Source organism: Antennarius striatus, chromosome 14 (genome assembly GCF_040054535.1).
Source record: "Antennarius striatus isolate MH-2024 chromosome 14, ASM4005453v1, whole genome shotgun sequence".
In the NCBI taxonomy this organism is placed as follows: Eukaryota; Metazoa; Chordata; class Actinopteri; order Lophiiformes; family Antennariidae; genus Antennarius; species Antennarius striatus.
The window spans coordinates 1,797,536-1,815,617 of record NC_090789.1 but is presented as its reverse complement, the minus strand read 5'-3'; the positions used below and the strand labels follow the sequence as shown (position 1 = coordinate 1,815,617).

The 18,082-nt window shown below is 43.3% G+C and overlaps 4 protein-coding genes across 4 annotated transcripts; 2 read left to right on the top strand and 2 right to left on the bottom strand.

Annotated features, from left to right (window-relative positions):
• Positions 1-1,901: 1,901 nt before the first annotated feature.
• Positions 1,902-4,985, bottom strand: crabp2b (cellular retinoic acid binding protein 2, b). The gene is made up of 4 exons (XM_068332656.1): positions 4,829-4,985; positions 3,736-3,914; positions 3,389-3,505; positions 1,902-2,911 (listed from the first exon to the last, which is right to left on the bottom strand). The coding sequence occupies exons 1-4, from the start codon at positions 4,908-4,910 to the stop codon at positions 2,861-2,863; spliced, it is 429 nt and encodes a 142-aa protein (XP_068188757.1). The 5' UTR covers positions 4,911-4,985; the 3' UTR covers positions 1,902-2,860.
• Positions 4,986-6,376: 1,391 nt separating this feature from the next.
• On the top strand, positions 6,377-8,097 carry mrps21 (mitochondrial ribosomal protein S21). The gene is made up of 2 exons (XM_068332657.1): positions 6,377-7,031; positions 7,647-8,097. The coding sequence occupies exons 1-2, from the start codon at positions 6,898-6,900 to the stop codon at positions 7,825-7,827; spliced, it is 315 nt and encodes a 104-aa protein (XP_068188758.1). The 5' UTR covers positions 6,377-6,897; the 3' UTR covers positions 7,828-8,097.
• Positions 8,098-9,652: 1,555 nt separating this feature from the next.
• Positions 9,653-13,508, top strand: ciarta (circadian associated repressor of transcription a). The gene is made up of 6 exons (XM_068332655.1): positions 9,653-9,810; positions 10,669-10,947; positions 11,024-11,099; positions 11,187-11,265; positions 11,344-11,497; positions 11,674-13,508. Exons 2-6 carry the CDS (start codon positions 10,669-10,671, stop codon positions 12,034-12,036), a joined length of 951 nt encoding a protein of 316 aa, XP_068188756.1. The 5' UTR covers positions 9,653-9,810; the 3' UTR covers positions 12,037-13,508.
• Positions 13,509-13,897: 389 nt separating this feature from the next.
• LOC137607128 (histone-lysine N-methyltransferase SETDB1-B-like) lies at positions 13,898-17,420 on the bottom strand. The gene is made up of 7 exons (XM_068332635.1): positions 17,113-17,420; positions 16,283-16,642; positions 16,020-16,139; positions 15,575-15,773; positions 15,424-15,497; positions 14,793-14,983; positions 13,898-14,699 (listed from the first exon to the last, which is right to left on the bottom strand). The coding sequence occupies exons 2-7, from the start codon at positions 16,635-16,637 to the stop codon at positions 14,601-14,603; spliced, it is 1,038 nt and encodes a 345-aa protein (XP_068188736.1). The 5' UTR covers positions 16,638-16,642; positions 17,113-17,420; the 3' UTR covers positions 13,898-14,600.
• Between the last annotated feature and the right edge of the window lie 662 nt (positions 17,421-18,082).

Here is an 18,082-nt window from a genome sequence, read left to right as displayed (position 1 = left end):
GTGGGGCCGGATTGGATAAATTAGATTGATGGTTTTTATTTGTTTGAAAAAAAAAGAAAGAACGAATATTTCAACAAGATGCAGTTGGTATAAATTCGTCTATTAGATAAATAATTTTCTCTGAGGTTTGTATTTTTAAATTATATTTTATTTAGTGATCATGACAAAATAAAAATATACGAGGAAATTATTTTATCTCAAGCTGATAGAAGATATGGACTTTAAGTTATGATAGGTTGTGGCAGATATCAATACCATTCCTTTCTGTAAATTTAAAGAAAAACGTTTTTATTCCTTATCCTGTAGATATACGTGAATTAAAAACCTAATTATCCAAATATCCAATTTACAATTAAGGCAGCTTGATCTGTCCTTGATGTTTTTTTGTTGTTTTTTTGTTTGTTTTTATCGTCTCTTTTATTTCCGGTAGATGTCGCCCTTGTTCCTTCAAGAAGTAATTCCCCTACTTCTTCCGTTCAACTTCCTGCAGTTCGCGGATCAATGAAGTATCAATAAGGTGATTATTAAGGTGCATCAACTCCGGTATTACAAAATAAACTTTAAACAATCATATTTTCATCACATTGGATGGACACACTTCAATATTAACCCTCCAAAGGAATCACAGCTGCTCCAGCTCAGTTTGCCTCAGTAATGTAAAATCCCAGCGTCAGTGAAGGCAGCATTCCTGAACAGAGGTTGAGCCTCAGCAGGAGGGATTATTATTACCCCTCTAGTTAATAAACTACACGCTTCATGGTTTAATGCCCCGGTGCAGGCCGGTCTGCTCTTCATTCTCCTCTCCTTGGAGTCACATGGGGCAAGAAGGGCGAGGGCAGTCATGTGATTTCACCACAAACAGACCCTTCATACAGTACAGGATATGCAGTCATGTTCACACACACACACACACACACACACACACACACACACACACACACACACACACACACACACACACACACACACACACACACACACACACACACACACACACTGTCTGATCCTACAGCTTCACACACACACACACACACACACGAATGAACTCATGACCAGCTGTTGATGTTCTCTAATATTCCAACCCATCAGTGCTGCTCTTCATCCTAAAGGAAATGTCATCTTCTGAATCATTTTTAATGCATTTCCCCCAAAATTCACACTGACATATTTGTTATCTGTGATATTTTTTTTGTCTCTTGTTTGTATAATTTTAAACAGATTTCTGCGGGTTCGACCCCTCCTTGGCTGCACAGGGTGAATTCATACAGACAGTCTGCAGGTGAGACTGAAGGTTTGTTGAAAAAGTTCAATTACTTTCCTTCTTCTGAGCGTTTCTGAAACAACATGTTCATCAGAGATCATCATGGGGACATGAGAGGTTTGTTTTTGAAAGGAAATGAAGGTTTAGAGTACTAATAATAATTTTTTTAAAAATCAAAGGGTTAAAGCTCATTACTGAGTACTGTTAAAAAAACAGAACTCCTCCAGTATGATGAGAATCACAGATTATTTTCATTTTCTTTAACCAACTCAGATTTTTCCCTTTTTCTTTAATTTTGTTGTTGTTTTTGTCATCTGTGTTTCCATCTGACTCCTATAACTCATCATTCCTTCCAGTTGCCCCCGCCGTGATCGATCCAGATGTCCCAGATTACAGCGATGCTCCATGTCGTCACCGCCTGAGGAATGAACTGGCGTGAGCGTCGGACTGCAGAAAAAAGCCACCCGCTTCGTGTGGACGGACACCAGTTTACATCCCAATAATCAAACAGGTGATTTCAGGGTCGGAGGGGGCTGAGGTCACCCTGAGGTCAATAACGCTTAAGGTTTTGGGTTCATCTCCAGGAAATGAATGGAAGTCTGTGAAATTCCCCCAGAAATGAGTCAAGAGAGTTGGTGTTTGTCTGCTGCCAGTATTTTTATTCTTATGAGCAAATAGAAGAGAATTTTCCATCAAAACCGCTTTCATCCACTTTATTTAAAGTGTGCATTCATTTTACAGGTTTATTTCCCCCCCTCCATCCCAGCCCTGAACCCCCAGATTACCCAGAGTTCCATTTTTCACAACGAGGTGAAGTCCTCCTGGGCCTGAACCGAGCGGTGAAGTTCTGCTCGGGCCCCCTTTCTGGCCACATTCCAATCCGGTGTATTTTCCCCGCCTCCATTATATTGAAAAAGTGGGTTCTGAGAGGCAACAGCTGGAAATCCCCTCCGCCGCTCGGAGCCGGGGCCACTAAACACTTTGTTACCTGGGTGCTACGCCAACGCCGCAGGGCGGGTTCTGGTGATCTCACCCAGAGAGCAGCTGCAGAACGTCTGAGCCTCTTTCTCACGACCACCCTCTCTGGTTTTCTGCACCGCTCCCCGTTTCCACCCGCTTTGTTTGGCCAAAAGCAGAAAATATGAATTGTTCTTGGCGGGTTTTTTTGGGGCGTTAACTGATGTTGCAGTGAGCCGCGATGATGAGGTCCGGGATGGGAATGGAACGATGGAGGGAGGGGGAAGATATTCAGAACAGAAAGAATGAGAGGACGGTAAATAATTTAAAAAAAGGGTGTATTTAATTTGAGAAGTTATGATGATGTGATGCAGAATAAAATCAGCTTTGGTTTGAAGCAACACGTTCATGTAAAACCAGAAGAGGCGAACGTTCGGCCCGCGGGCCGGATCCGGCCCACCTTGAGGTTCAGGCCGGCCCCAGATTTTTTTTGCATTAACACAAAAAAAAAGGACCTTATCTTTACTTCTACGTAATTTTGCTGTGAGTTTATTGGTTCTGACTGGCAGGAGGAAGATGAAGAGGAAGATACGGAGAGCAAACGTGAGGCGTCAGGAGTCATGAGCGTTAGCCGACGCTACGCTACTGACGCTCATACGTCCGGGTGCACACGACGTCTCCGGCGGTCATCGTCTGCGGGAAGACAAAAAGGTTTTAGCGGAAATATAAATAAATATAAAAACCTATTCATCATGCAACGCTAGCAGGATGGGAACAAAGTAGCATTGCATAGCTTAGCTTAGCTTAGCATAGCAGCGCTATCAATATCAATTACATGCAAAACTGTCAAAATCAGATTGTGACCATTATCAGCATTTCGACTGCCAAATCCCGCGATATCGCGACAATTTATCTTATTATTTATGGTAATTTAAACGTTTCTGAACCCCCCCCCCATACTGATATTAAACCACCTTCCATCTGTGTTACCTTTAAAACACTCTGATGGACTGTTTGAAGCACTTTTGAGACTCACGGAACAGAGCACACTTCCGGATGCCGTCAGCCAATAGAATGCGAGTACGGTATCACGTGACTGCCTACCAACAATTTTTATCTTTTATTTGCTCCATGAAGTCGTGCTTTTTTCTTTGTGCTTTTTTTTTTTACCAGTATCATCCTGCCGTCGTTGGTCAGCTCTCGGCTCCAGGACGTCTTCGGCCCGTCTCCTTTCTGTAACGTCTGCTCGCAGACGATCTTTCTGTCGGTTTCCCACGTCGGAAAGCTCTGCGTGGATTGACAGGAGACACACGTCACACAAACCGACGTCCCTCAGCGCTGAAGTTCAGCACGCTGTGGAGCTCGTCACCGGGATTCTTCTGACGGACTGGATCCGTCAGCAGGAAGCAGAGACGTTCACGCCGAATCATTCCCACATGTCTGCGCTTCGTTACCACAAATCTGGAATGCATGTTTGGGTATTATGGAGGAATGTGGGATGGGGGGGGGGTGCAAACCGTGCAGGGACGTCCGTCCACCGTGGTCTCGCTGAAGGTCTGCCCCACGGTGAAGGACACCAGGGTGGTGCGGATGCTGGTGGACGTCCTGATGGACAGACTCTCGCCCTGTTGGCTGACCTCCACCGTGGGGCTGGAGGCGGCGGCCGCCGCGATCTTCCTGGTGACGATGTTCACACCTGGTCAGGAAAACAAGAGGAAAGAAGACGAAGATCCGGAGACAGAAAGTGACTTCACAGAGATTCTGAGCAGCCGTTGGTTCAAACAGGGACTGAAAGGTCTTTTGAACTGATCATCACATTTTCTTTACATTTAAATCAAGAGCATCTTATTAATAAAGAGATAATAATAAAAATAATAAAAATAATAAAAATAATAAAAATAATAATACAATAATAATAATAATAATAAAATAATAAATATAAAATAATAATAATAATAATAATCTGCAGACAAATAAAATGAAAGAACGAGCGACTCGTGTTTATTCTAAGGAAAAATGACATTTGAACTTTTTTGACCTCATGGCTTTTATCACACATCAGTTCAGTACAGGACTAGTGGAGGCAACACACACACACACACACACACACACACACACACGCACGCACACACACACACACACACACACACACACACACACACATGCGGCACCAGACTGGGGCCCATGTCGAGGCTTAGTTCCGTTTACACTGCCTCTAATTACAACCGCATGAGGGGACCCCCACCTCAGATGAGTCCCATCTACCCCTACCCCCTCTCCTCAGGCGATTTGCCCCCCCCCCACCCCCTTCCTCTCTTCTAACTGGACTCCCTTCATACTGGAAAGCTTCTGCAGAGCTGCAGGAACCATTTCAACCACTTCAGACCCACTTTGTTTCTGCAGCCCCCCCCCCCCCCCCCAATAAAGGTGCTTTCCCGGATGATGACGTCACACAACACGATGGACGTTCATGCAGGAGATGCTCATCTATAATAAACACTTTTTGCATGAAGATCACTTTGATTTACCACAACTTTGTGGTGCAGAGAAAACTTTCAGACCCCCCCCCCCCCCCCCCCCGGATGAACAACTGACTCCAGACTGACTCACCCAGCGCCTTCAGGAGCTCCTCGAACCGCTCAGAACTCTTCATCGTCCATTTTCCAGAGAAATCCGTCACTTTCTTCTCCATCTTGATCCGAACTGGGAGGGTTTGAACTCGGGACTGGATGCAGGTTCTGCTCCCCTCCCCACACCCTGACCCCACCCTCACTGAATCCACCCCCCTCCTCTGACAGCCTGGTGAAAGATTCGGATGTGAGCTGGAGAACGCGGCAGCTCTGAAGTTAACGACATGAAGGAACAGTGTGAATGATTCTGGTCCGATCATTGGACATGAGGCGTGAGATGTTGTCAAGGAAATAAAAGTGACGCAGGAATTCATCTGTTAGAGATTCATGACGTCATTAGGCTAGAAATAAGCTGCCTTTTACTTTTAGGACTTCTTTTATGTGTTAGATTGTTTTTATTTCTTTCTAAATTTATTTTTAAATGATAAAAAAAAAACCTGATGGAGCCACAGCTCCACCTTCTAGAATAATGTTCTTTTTCTCCACATTGCATCTGGTCGGGGTGTTTTCTGTCAGGTCGTCCCAGCATTCCTCTCCATCCTATGGGGTTACAGCAGAATGGAAATTAACCCCACCGGGTAATTAATGCAGAGAATAGAAGTAGAAAAGCTTTTCACGGCCCAGCGATGGAGAGGAGAAAGGCCTCGATGAAAGAACAACACAGGGACAGTAGCGTCTACTGTTTCCATGACAATGGATGCGCTCTCATCAATCACGTGATGTGACCTGACGAACTGTCATCATTTCTGTTTGGTTTCTTCTGTTCACGTCATCTGTCATTCAGGGGATATTTTACGCGTGTATTTTCTCTCCAAAATGAACTTCAAACACAGAACACAAAATGATGATGACAGAAGAGTTTAAGAATGTTTATAATCCAAACTTCCCCAGATTGAATTGTGGGATTTCCGGAGGGACAAAAAAAATCTAAAATCTTTGCAAAATGAATATAAGGGAATAAAGCGTCATCTAGTGGCGAGAATATAAAAATGCTTATCTAAAATCATTCTCATATTTTCATCCTACATTAGTGTATTATTTTTGTCTATGCTTTAATTTTATATGTTATAGATATTTAAAGTTCAGTCCTGAACTTGACATCCTTTCCATTATGCCTCCAGGATGTGGATTAAACACATCCTGAAGGCATAATGGGAAATATTCCGTTCTCATTTGGAAAAGAACAAATTCTGCTCTTCATTCCTCCTCTTCAGGACCGATGTTCCTGAACCATATCATTAAGGAAACACTGAGAAGCTGACATTAACATAAAAAGTATAATAAAGTTCCACGTACTGTAAGAACTCCATTATAATAACAAAAAATCGATTACTTGAAAAGTAAAATCACAAGAGATTATCATGGGACCAGTATATAATTTAAAAGCAACAAAAATCCATACATGCTTTTTTAAAGGCTCACACCAAATATTGATTTCATTTAGATTTTTTTTCTTACTCACGTTTACTTTTTGTAAATGGCTAAAACAAACCATGATATTTTATAATTTAAAAAAAAAACATTGTTACATTACAACATTTCTCCACTTTGCATGTCTCTGAACATCTAGGAAATAAATGAACATCATGGGCAAGAAGAGGCTGACGAACTGTAAACTTCTTCTCCTTTGGGCTTTTCCCTTCAGGGGTCGCCACAGCCAATCAGTTGCCTCCATCTAACCCTGTCTTCTGCATCCTCTTCTCTCACACACACACACTTTCCTCCTCTCCTTCTTCGACCAACAGCACCGATGGCAGTCGTTGTTAACCCGGGCCTCGACCGATCCTGTATGGAAGTCGTAGGTTTGATACGCATGTTTGATTTGGCAAAAGTTTTACATCGGATGCCCTTCCTGACACACCCCTCTCTATTTATCCGGGCTTGGGACCGGCACTATAAGACGCTTGCTTGTGTCCTCTTGCGGCTACATTAGGCTGTCCAACTGCAAACTGTAGGTGCTAATTTCTCCACAAGGGGGCAGTAGTGCCACACCAAGCATACGAGCCGCGCTGCAAATTAAAGATAGTAGAAGAAGAGGCGGAACCATTGATGAAGGACGTTTCCGGTCGGATGATTGTACATTACGTTCCGGTGTCAACCATGGCGAAGCACCTTCGCTTCCTCGCCCGGACGGTGATGGTTAAAGATGGAGACTTTCAGGCGGCCTACAAGACTCTGAGCAGGTAACGTAGAGGTTTAATCACTCAGATTTGTTTGTGTCGAAGGAAGGATAAGCTAACATTAACCTAGCCTTCCGCTCGATGTCGGGACTGCACATGCGCAGTGATGCATCCTTAGCTCCACAGCTAACATTGACATTGTGAGATTTTGGAGAAGAAATAAAATAAAACTGTTTATAAACCATAACAAATGTCTGCAGAAGTGTGTAGTTACTTTAACAATCAGCGTGTAATTACAGATTTAAAATCCACCGATAAACACAGCGTGCAAAAAAATGTAAATAAACAGCAAATTTTTAAATAACTGAATATATTTTGTAACTCAAGTCGACCTAAACTCAACTACATTTATGTTGATTCATCCTTTATTTTCCTGATAATTTGATCCTGTTAAATAATTGAATAATTTTTTTAGATTTTTCACATGTTTACTTTTTCATGCCAACTTGAATATTAGAATTCACCTTTTCGTGAAGAACTTAGTTGAGGACATTTAGTTATCACCTATGTTGTGCTTGGTTTAAGCCTCATTTACTGGCCAGCATAATGTCTGTTGTCATGACAACTATCTGTCATTAAAGTGTTCAGTGTTTCTAAAGTCTTCTCTACTTCCTGCAGTGTCTTGTTTAAGGATGGGATCATTCAAGATGTGAAGCTGAAGCGCTACTACGAGAAGCCCTGCCGGGAGCGCCAGAGGAAGAACTTTGAGAACTGCAGGCGGATCTACGGCAAAGAGATGTCCAGAAAAATCGACTTTATCTCCAGGACAAACAGAAAGGACCCCTGGTTTGGCTGTTAAAGAATGGTGTGGAGGGGGGGGGGGGTGAAACAGGACGCGGCTCATGTTCTGGGTCAGAGGATCAAGAAGATCAATGCAATTCCAGATTGTAACTGTTGTTCATTCTTGATGGTGGTGTTCAGATTTATGATGTTTGATGCGTTTCGAATCTTCCCATGTGATCTTACTGTTGGAGACATAACATAAAATGTGCGACGTTTTGAAAATCCTGAGCCGTTTTAAAAGTTTGTCACTGTTAAACAACAAAAAATAAACTTACATTTGAATATTTCTGGAACAGCTTGGAGGAGGTCACCGAAATGATGGAAGAGCTTCTCTGCAAATGAGGCCCTAGCGCTAGCATCCACCTCCCATTAGTTCCACAAATGAAACCCATGCTAAATAGCTTGATATTAGCTTAACGTCATTTCAGATGTGTTCACCTGCACGTCTCTGGGTTATGAAGGTCGAGCTTTCTGTTCTTTTCCAGTAATATCATTGTCTAATGTTTAATGTTTTCTTTGGTCCTGTCCCAACATGGTCACTCAAACACACGTTGACACTTATCACCGTGAACCACAGAAATTAGACGTCACCGCTTCGATATTCACCTATTGTACAACCCCCTCCAATCAAAGTCATGTTCCCATCCTGGACACCAGTTTAACTGTTAATTCATGCAAACATGAAGGAGTTAAATGTCTCTGAAGAGCCAAGGCTCACAGATATTTGGGTCGAGCATCAGAACCAGAACTCTGCGTCTAAGCTGCAGGGATTGGCTGCCGCTGTTTGAACCGACTATCAGCTGACGGAACCAAGCCACGCTGTTTGCTCGGCGATGTTGATCCATGTCGCAATCCAAACATCTGGAATCGAATGATAAGCAAACTTAAAATAAACACAAGCCCATATTCAGCTGATATCGATGACCCTAACCCTTGACAAGCATGACTCAGTAAAGTTATTAATCGAATGATTCATATGGAGGAAAGGTGGTGATAGTCTAGAGGTTAATAATGGAACTATTTAAAAATGCATTAATTTATTGTAAATATTGTTCATACACTAAACTACCGTTTCATAATAATAATAAATATATATTTATAATTTTTTTTATGTTTAAGGCAGCCACATAAGTTCTCCTGCAGATAATTACGTCATATTGCACAAAAAAAACATTCACAGCTCAGCAATACAGCGATCTGATTACGTAACGATGAAAGTCTGTCGCAAGGTTTTTATCTGCTCGAAGGACCCATAATGCATCACGTCATCTACAACCACCTCAGCACGTGACCGAAAACAACAGGTTATTTCAGTTAAACCTCACAAATGTTTGTCATCCAACACAACAACACTTTGAACTTTGTTTCCAAACTCAAAGGAAACGCGATCCCCGCTTTGATCTTTCACCCACAAGCCGCGTTTTCCTTATTTATTTACGCGCTAAAACCTCCACGTAAGCCTCGCGCGCGCCTGGAGAGACAAACACAATCCAGATTTCCTGTTTTCAATCCGCACGCGCGTCCACTGACCCGACGCGACACGCGCCCCCTCATCAGGCTACCTCGTTTCACCCACGCGAGGTTGGCCGAATTAGCATGCTAGCCCGCTCGCGCCTCACCCCCCCCTTCTCTACTTCAGCAGCACGACCCGCACGTGCTGGCGTCTCAGCTGGAGGCGGGCTCTATGGATCCACCAGCCAACTGGCGCCGGTGACGCTTCTGATTGGCTAAACCAGCCAACCAATGAGGAGGCGACTCAGCCGGTTCGACCAATAGGAGCGTCGTAAGTGTTGAGCACGTGCGGCTCCCTCTGCTTCTGTGGGTACTTTTTGAACTGGTCGGCCGTTCGGTGGGGAAACCGAGCTGGGAGCGGAGCACGAAGGGTTCGCTCGTTCTTGGTTCGCGTCTCTGGTTTTTGGCCACCTAACGCGGGCGGGGGTTAGTCGTCCGCGCCTCGTATCGCTTTACCGCCCTTCCCGGATCCAGTTTCCTCCAGAAGGTAACGCACTCTGACTTCTCCTGTGCTAGCGTGTCACACTTTAGCCATAGGTCGTTGTTTACGTAAGTAGCCGCGCGGGCGGAAGTAGAACCAAAACGTTACTTTTCAAAATAAGTTTCCCCTCGCAGGCCACCGTAGGGCGAAAAGCGTGCTTTTACTTTCAGTCAGCATGGCGCTTGTTTTTGTTCCGCGGAGGGCTTCCGCGGGCGGTTGGGGTGAGACGAGGCGATCACACCCAGCCGCGGATGTTTACATCTGTCCCCGGATGACCCAGCTGCCCCTCCACCCCCCCCGGGAGCGACCGAACCAGGCGTTTCTTAATCTGTCATTCGTGATTGCTGGTGTTTTCAGCTCCTCCGTCAATTTTCACTTGCTGGGACTTGGTGATGACGTCACTCCAAACTTGGCAACACAGCTGTGTTGCCAAGTTTGGAGTGTGTTTTTTGGAATATCTGTCATATTTGTGTCTGTTTTGTGATATATGTTGCAGACGTGTGTTGTTACTGTGGTATAACGTCTATATTCTGAGCTTATAACACTGCTTATAACAGTTTTACTCATCTTGAGATCAGAACTGTGCTGCAAAACATGGCAATCTGTTATTTACCTTGCTTATTTTTTCACAGAAATGTCTTCTGTGCTTTTATTTTTGCAACCAGGCGCCCATTTTATTATTTTGCAAAGATGATAATAAATCTAAATATGTGAATATTATTTTTTTTATGTTTATATATATATTTATATTTTTTATATTTTACAATTTTTTTCATAAAATCTAAATTTGTGTATATTTTATTTTGTATATTTTATCCAGATGCCAGAAACTTTAAATCAGACATTCTCTCCTTGTCTCTACAGATGAGTTCTTTGGGCAGTCCTTCCAAATGGCCATCTTGCGATTCTCTGCGCTCCACGCCGAGCTTCCTCCACAGCGAGAGCGAGCAGACGGAGGACGAGGCCGACGCGTCCTCGGAGGGAGAGGGCGACGGCGGAATGGCGAAGTTTCTCAGGTCGAAGTTGGAGCAGCTGGAGCGCCGCCCGGATGGGGGGAAGCGTCCCGACTCGGCCTCGTCTCCTCAAGACGTCATCTTGAGCTCGTCGTCGTCAACTCCGGGGGACCTGATGTTCGCGCAGACGGTGAGACCCTCAGAGCGTTTCCTTCACCCTGACAGATCAGACGTAGTCGTGAATTCACTTTCTCGTATCTCCTCAGTGTGTCAAGTTGCAGAGGTTCATCCCGTCTTTACTGGGGCTCCTGCACGGACTGAAGACTGGGCGATTCGACAAAGGTACGCGCTTTTCTCATCTTAAATTCTAGTCACTAAAGCCTGAAGCGTTTTCCTTCACATCTGTCTAATATATTATATTTCTGGCAGGTTTATCCAGTTTCCAGAAAAGCATCGCTATCGACAGATTCCACAGGATTCTGGGGATCCTGCAGAGGCCTGACATGGGGTGAGACTCCCCGACGCAGGACGCAATCTGAGATCCTCAGAATCGTTCGTTAACGCTCGTTTCCTTTTCTCCCCCCAGTGAGAAATACCTCCACAACCTGCTGCAGATCGAAGCGATGCTCAAGCTGTGGTTCCCCCAGGTGTCGCGCGAGTCCACGGACGCGCCGAGCCAAACCAGCACTCCCAGACTGGCGCCGCGGTGGCGCCAGAATCAACTCCACATGCCGGTGAAGGTGAGCGTTGGCCCCCGATGTCACCTGAGTTTCTGACAGCGAGTAGAGGCTCATCTCAGAGATTGTAAAACAATGACAACAAATCAGATTTCCTCTGTAAAACGTATTTTTCCAGACTTTTAGTGAAGTTCTGGTGTTTCATGTTTGTTATTTTTGGTTTTCCACTCTCATTCCAGAAGAGAAAGCTGAGCTGGTCGAACCACGACCCCCCCTCTGGAAACGTCTCGACCAGAAGTAAGCAGCAACCACACGGGCTACCGGGGATGCCCCAGGCTGTGGCGCCCCTCCATGTCGTCACCGCCGGTCTACCCGGGTCGCCCAAGAGGCAGAAAACCCAGGAGGAGCGAGGAGACGACGCGGCGAGGAGCGGCTTGACGTCCGGATACGAGTCTGCCGCCGCCCCGTGTTCGTGTCACAGGAGAGAAAACGAGAATGGGACGCACCCCGAGATCCGAGCGCCCTCCCCCGGCGGCCCGGTAGCGCAGGACAACCACGTGTCCTCAAGCGACTCCGTCAGCACCGACTCCTCGCGCTGCTAGCCCACCTTAGCTGACCTTGCTGCAGCAATGAAGGCTGGGTGGAGGCGGGGGGGCAGACTTGATTACACAAGCGCAGCGTTTTTTTGGCCGCGAGCCCGTCGGTGATTGCTGCAAGAACCAGAAGAGGAGGAAGAGGAACACGGGAGGCACTTTTAACCCCCAACTGCCCAGGTTGGTTGTTCACACTGACTCACCAGGAGTGTGTTTGTTTTCCGCTCCTGATGCGTTCGAGCGCCTCGTGTTCAGTCGGGAAATTTTTCATCTGATGGACGCCACAGTAATAATGGGACAGGATTTCAAAGGAGGAGCAGACGTCACTTTAACGGACGGATTGTCGTGGTTACGGCTCTAATCAGGAACAAATCCTTCAAGTCGTTTTTGAACTGTTCCAGATTTTTCTATGTGATGGTTTGTTTTTTTTACTCTCTTGATAACCGCCCCCCTCTAAAAAAAAAAACACACAAAAAAAAAAACACTGCACCTTACTTCACAGGGAATGCCACAATCTGATTGGTCCGTCACGATTTAATCAGCTGATGAAATGTGAGCTACGTGGCTAAATGCTAACGCCAGTCACTCCTTTATTTAGCCAGGAAGTGAACTCTTCTAAGGGAGTTTCTCTTTTTTTAAAAACAATCACATTTTGTTACAAATGTCATTTTTAAAAAGTGTTTTATTTGTATGTTGTGAAGCGATCAGACAATATCTGCTCTAGTGTCCATCGGAATTAATCTCACCGCACTTTTTAATGAGAATAAGGAGACATAAAGGGATTTTTTAATGTAAAAGTTGAATAATATTTATTAAAAAGGAGTTCAAATTTGAAATCTTGTCATTTCAGCACCTTAGAAACGGAAATGTATTTTTAAAAAAGATACCGCCTGCCTTCCTTTTACGCTTTATTTCCCATTTAAAAATGGATTTGTGTCATTGATTTGTGATCGATCAATCGTGTCACGGAGGTTAAATAGTTAAACTATTCCCGTTTCCTGACAACGTGAATCGTTTTGGGGGTTTTTTTTGTCGTTGTGTTTTAAACAGGATATCATTCATGTTGAATGGTTTTCATCTCTGGTGGTTTGTCACCAAACAGCCTTAATCAATCCACACATACGTGACCAGGAACACGCCTGAAATAAACATCGTCAACCGTTGGAGCAATAGTGAAATCATTGTTTCACCATTATGAAGTAGATGTGGTTCATTTCTTTAACGTTCTCTTTCATTGGTCCAGATACCGTCTAAAAACAAGCACATGGTGTTGATGGTGATATTTACCACACACACACACACACACGCCACATGTTCAGGATTGTGAAATAGGAAATGACATCTTTAGTTTCCTGTTTTTTTGTGTTTCTCGGTGACTGATGGTTGAATGAACACGTTGAACATTAAATGAATGACGTTTCTTCACAACACAGAATGTTTTTTTGATTTCTGGAATGAAATAAACTGAATGAAATAAATCATTACTTTTCACCTGCTGTCATTCTTTAAAAAATTATTTCATGTCATTTCAATTTCATTAAAAACATGATTTTATAATCTTTATATAATACAAATATAGCTTGTAAAGTCATCATTTATGTAATACATTAAATTAATATTTAATAAGTCAGTTTATAGGCTTTCTAAATTGATTTCTAAAACATAAAATTTAATGTTAAAAAATGTCACGACTACCATAACTATGCTTCTTATCAGACTTGGAGCTACAGTCACAATATTCAAATTTGACTCCACATTTACTTCTTTGGACAAGTATTAATGACTGGAATTTAAGATTTTAAATTTTTTTTAATTTAAATACATTTTTTGGGATACACTCCCACAACACCCGTAACCCCCAAAGGAGGCAAGAGTAACAAGATGAGAAAATAATGATCGTCTGGTCTACAAGAAAACGGATGGATGATGGATGGATGCAGTCGTTTCATGCTTTTCCTGGGAACTTTATTTTAAAAGTCATTCATTTAAAAAGAAATTTCTACATCTTCAAAAGCAGCCCTTAATTTAATTTAAAAACATCTTGAATTATAAATCAAAAATGGATCATTTCATAGATTTTTAATCATCAGGTTGAATGAAGTGCCTTTTCTTCCTCCTGTCAGATCGCCTGAAGAGAAAAGAACAAAACGTCAACTCTTCACAACTAATTAGAAGGTAATTTGATTTTTTTTTAAAAAGAATCGTCACATTTTTCTACACGATTCTCGTGTAATCGTTTCAAACTTTAAACGAGCTGACAGACGGGGGGGGTCGAAGTCTTTTCCTGCTCTTTGCTTTGCCTCCTCTTCATCGTTCACAGCAGATAAACGTCTGGATCTCCTCCACGTGAATGGTGTCGGAGAAATTTATCTCAGGAGTTCCGCAGGGATGATTCGACTCGTAAGTAAACTGGACTTTAAAATATTCATTCTTATTCTCAACAATACGAAATAAAGAAATATATCAAATAAAATAAAAGAGGTTCTGGTGCGAGTTCTGAGTCTTAATATTCCAAATCTGAAGAAAAGGTTCCGTAAAAGCGTCCGATGGCACAAACGTTCTGGTTCGAGCGTTCAGTCGCTCTTCTCCTCGGCTCCTTTCATGTTGATATATCTCTGCATGTGTTCCAGCCGCACCGAGCCTCGATGGAGCCACTCCTTCTGCTGACCCTCCTGCGCCAGAGAAGAAACCACACGATGAGACTGTGTGTGTGTGTGTGTGTGTGTGTGTGTGTGTATGTGTGTGTGTGTGTGTGTGAGACCCACCCTGAAAACCACCTCTATCAGGCTGCTGTCCACCGTCTCCACGTCGCAGCGCTGCTGGGCGCCGTTGAGCTCGGCGTTGAGCTCGTCCCCCACGGCGTAGTGGGTGAGGTGGGGGTAGGGCCAGTCCTTCAGGTACTTCTTCATGAACATCTTGTGAGGCCCGTCTTGAAGGTCGTCCAGAGAGTCGTCAACTGGGGGGGGGGGGGGGGGGGGACGACACACGGAGTGAGACGTCTGGTGGAAGAAGTTTCTAATCCACATGTGCATGTGTCAAACTCAAGGCCAAATGTGGCTGTGTAACTGTAATGTTTGTAACTTGAATAAGTAATAAATTCAGTTATTTAACATTAAGGAGTTGTTACATTTAGTTACATTACATTGAGTTACATTTAGTTACATTAGTTACATATTGCCCTTAGAGGACAGCCATTATGCTGATGTGGCCTTTGGAGAAAATGAGTCTAAACATACTGTACACCACTTTCTGTATGGATTTTCAATTTAAAAGCCTCTAATTTGGTTTGAAATGACAAACATGATGATATTTGTTCAAAATCAGAACAATAGACTAATTTTCTTAATGCATCCTTTTCTCTAGTTGTGAAAAAGTGTGAAAACAAGCTGATCTTACGCGGTCGACACACCAGATGGAGCGACGGTAGCCCCAGGTAGAACGGCTTGTGATCGTCCAGAAACACCAAGAACCTGGAGGGGCAAACGGAGGAAAACGGTGACGACAGAAACCCCGACGGCAGAGATGAACCTTCCTCTCCGGCACCAACCTCAGGCGGTTCTTCCTGCTGGGGAGTTCGGCCAGGATGCCGGGTCGGTACAGGTTGGGGTCCTGACTGCTGATCACCACCCGGGCGCCGACGTACAGCTGCTCCAGCAAGGGGGTGGTGTCGAAGGCCATGTGGTGCCCCGACACCAGGCTCTTCCCTTTCTCATCAAAGCCGATCTTATATTTCACACGTCCGTCTTCTGCCAAGCACAGAAGTTTTATTTTTTGCTTCATTATGATTCGAAATAAAGGTTTAAAACATTGTTTGCAGAGCTACACTTTGATATAAGACCGAACAAATCAGAAGATCGACAGTTTCAGTCCAACACTTCTGTATAATAACAATTTTTTAAAAATTTGTTCTTAAATCAAAAGAAGAAACCGATCAGACTTCCTTTCTCAATCTGTTCTTAAAATCAATCAGTGTTTAAAGAAGTCTTTCTTACCTCTTGTTATTAAACCTAAAATCTTCCCGCGTTGCCATCGGCGAGTCTTTTTCTTTGCCAGGACAAACATGTCCACTCTGACTTCCTGTTCCGGCAGGTCGGGTCGGGTGTCCCTCGTGTCTTCAGTCGCAGGAAAAGGGTGAAAATTTTATTCGATACGTGAATTTCAAAGATGATAAAAAGCCTCATTAGAAAACGCTCCATGTTATTCTTTATTATTAAGTGTGTGTTGATTAATCCGGACTTTAATTTCCGCTCCTCACCATCGTAGGTGTTTTTATTCACTTGTGATGTCGCCGGTTTCGTCGCCTCACACTTGCACGCTTTTCCCAGTTTCCCGTTCTCCCGTTTGTTGTTGGACGTCGGGAGATCCGAGTCGCTGGAGTCTCCGTCTGGTTTCCACTGCATCTCAGAGTCGCTGCTGCTGTCGGATTCCCCTTCGCTGTAGAACTGCGGCGGCGTCGGGGGTCGCAGTCCGCTGAGCTGGTAGTCAGGGAGTCTGTTCAAGACCACAACCGCCTGTTTGACTCCACAGAGCGAGTCAGAGCCGTCCTTCAGTTGAATCCTGAAGCGGGGAGACGCATTCGAGGAGCCTGAACCAGACGGGGAATCAGACATAGCTTCTGTGAAGGAAAGAAAGAAATATTAAATCATGGCTTGCATTAAAAAAACAAACAAATCTACACCAGAAATCAAATTAATGGAGTCATTTTGTTCACTGATTAAACATTTGAGACATTTTTCAAGCTGTTTAAAGATAATCAAATATGTGTCTTACAAAATAAAAGCATTTATTTTGCTTCCAATTTTGATCAATTTCCTCACATAGAATCTCTTTTGGGAATGAAACCACCAGACTGAAAGATATTCAGGTAAATATTGATGATACTGATTTCTATTATTAATTAATTTAATTATTTCACGTTTGACAACAACAACAACAACAACAACAACGTCATCACTAGCTCGAGTGTGGTGTCAGCTAGCTCAGGAACAGTTAGACATAAATCCTCACAAACGTTTCAGACGCGTCAGACATAAACTTAATGAGTTAATAGTTAATTAATGTTGTTAATTCCCTCATTAATCTCACCTGTTCTTGTTTTTCTTGATGGTTTTAATCAAGCGATTCGAGCTGCGTCGCAGCTAAAGCTAGCGAGCAGGACGGGATGCTAAGCTAACAGCTAGCTAAGGAATATACGTTCGGTTAAAGAAGCTGAGACCAGAACCGAAGTTTTATCACGACAGTTTGAAAATTATGCAAAATAACTTGAAATTTTGTCCTCTTCCTTGTTATGTTTTTAAATTAGAAAGCCGTTTCTTCCATTTTCGACTTGTTCCGTGGCAAAGCGCTGCTAATTCTTTTTGTGTGGGAGCCGTTGTGCCAGCCGGCAGCTGGAGCGTTACTGCCCCCTAGTGGACCGGAAGGGCGTTACACCAAAATAAAACAAAAAGACCCTTCAATGAAGGACCCCTCCGTGAAGGACCCCTCTATGAAGGACCCCCCTATCACGCCTGAAATAAGGCACAAAAAATAAGCTCTTAAAGGAACCTGACAAATTCGTCAAAAAACATTCCATAAATTTGTATACATGAGCTTTAATTTGTGTAATTCTTGCCAAGTCTTTTAACTCGCACTAGAACCTCTTTTATTTTACTTTTTTTTTCTTTTTTTAATTTCAGATAATTTAATTTTTTCACATGAAAAATGTCGATGTATGTGTCTGATTGTCTCACAGTCCTGCAAGGTAGAATGTTACTTGATTTTAAAGGGTCAATAGAAATGGAATATAATAAATAAGCAAGTCAATGAAAATATTTATTGGCATAAACACAAGAGTGATATTTAAAACAGAATGTAACCACAGGGAAATAAGGAAGACAAGTGTCGAAATAGTTTGGCAGAAGTTATACAACAGTCAAAAGTTCTAAATACGTGTTCTGAATTCATTCAGTGTTAACGAAGATACATTTGATTTTTTTTCTGATGGTATCGTGAAATGAATATCCATCTTTTTACCCTTGAAATAAACTACTCATTAAGAGGTTGTGCAAGGAGTTTG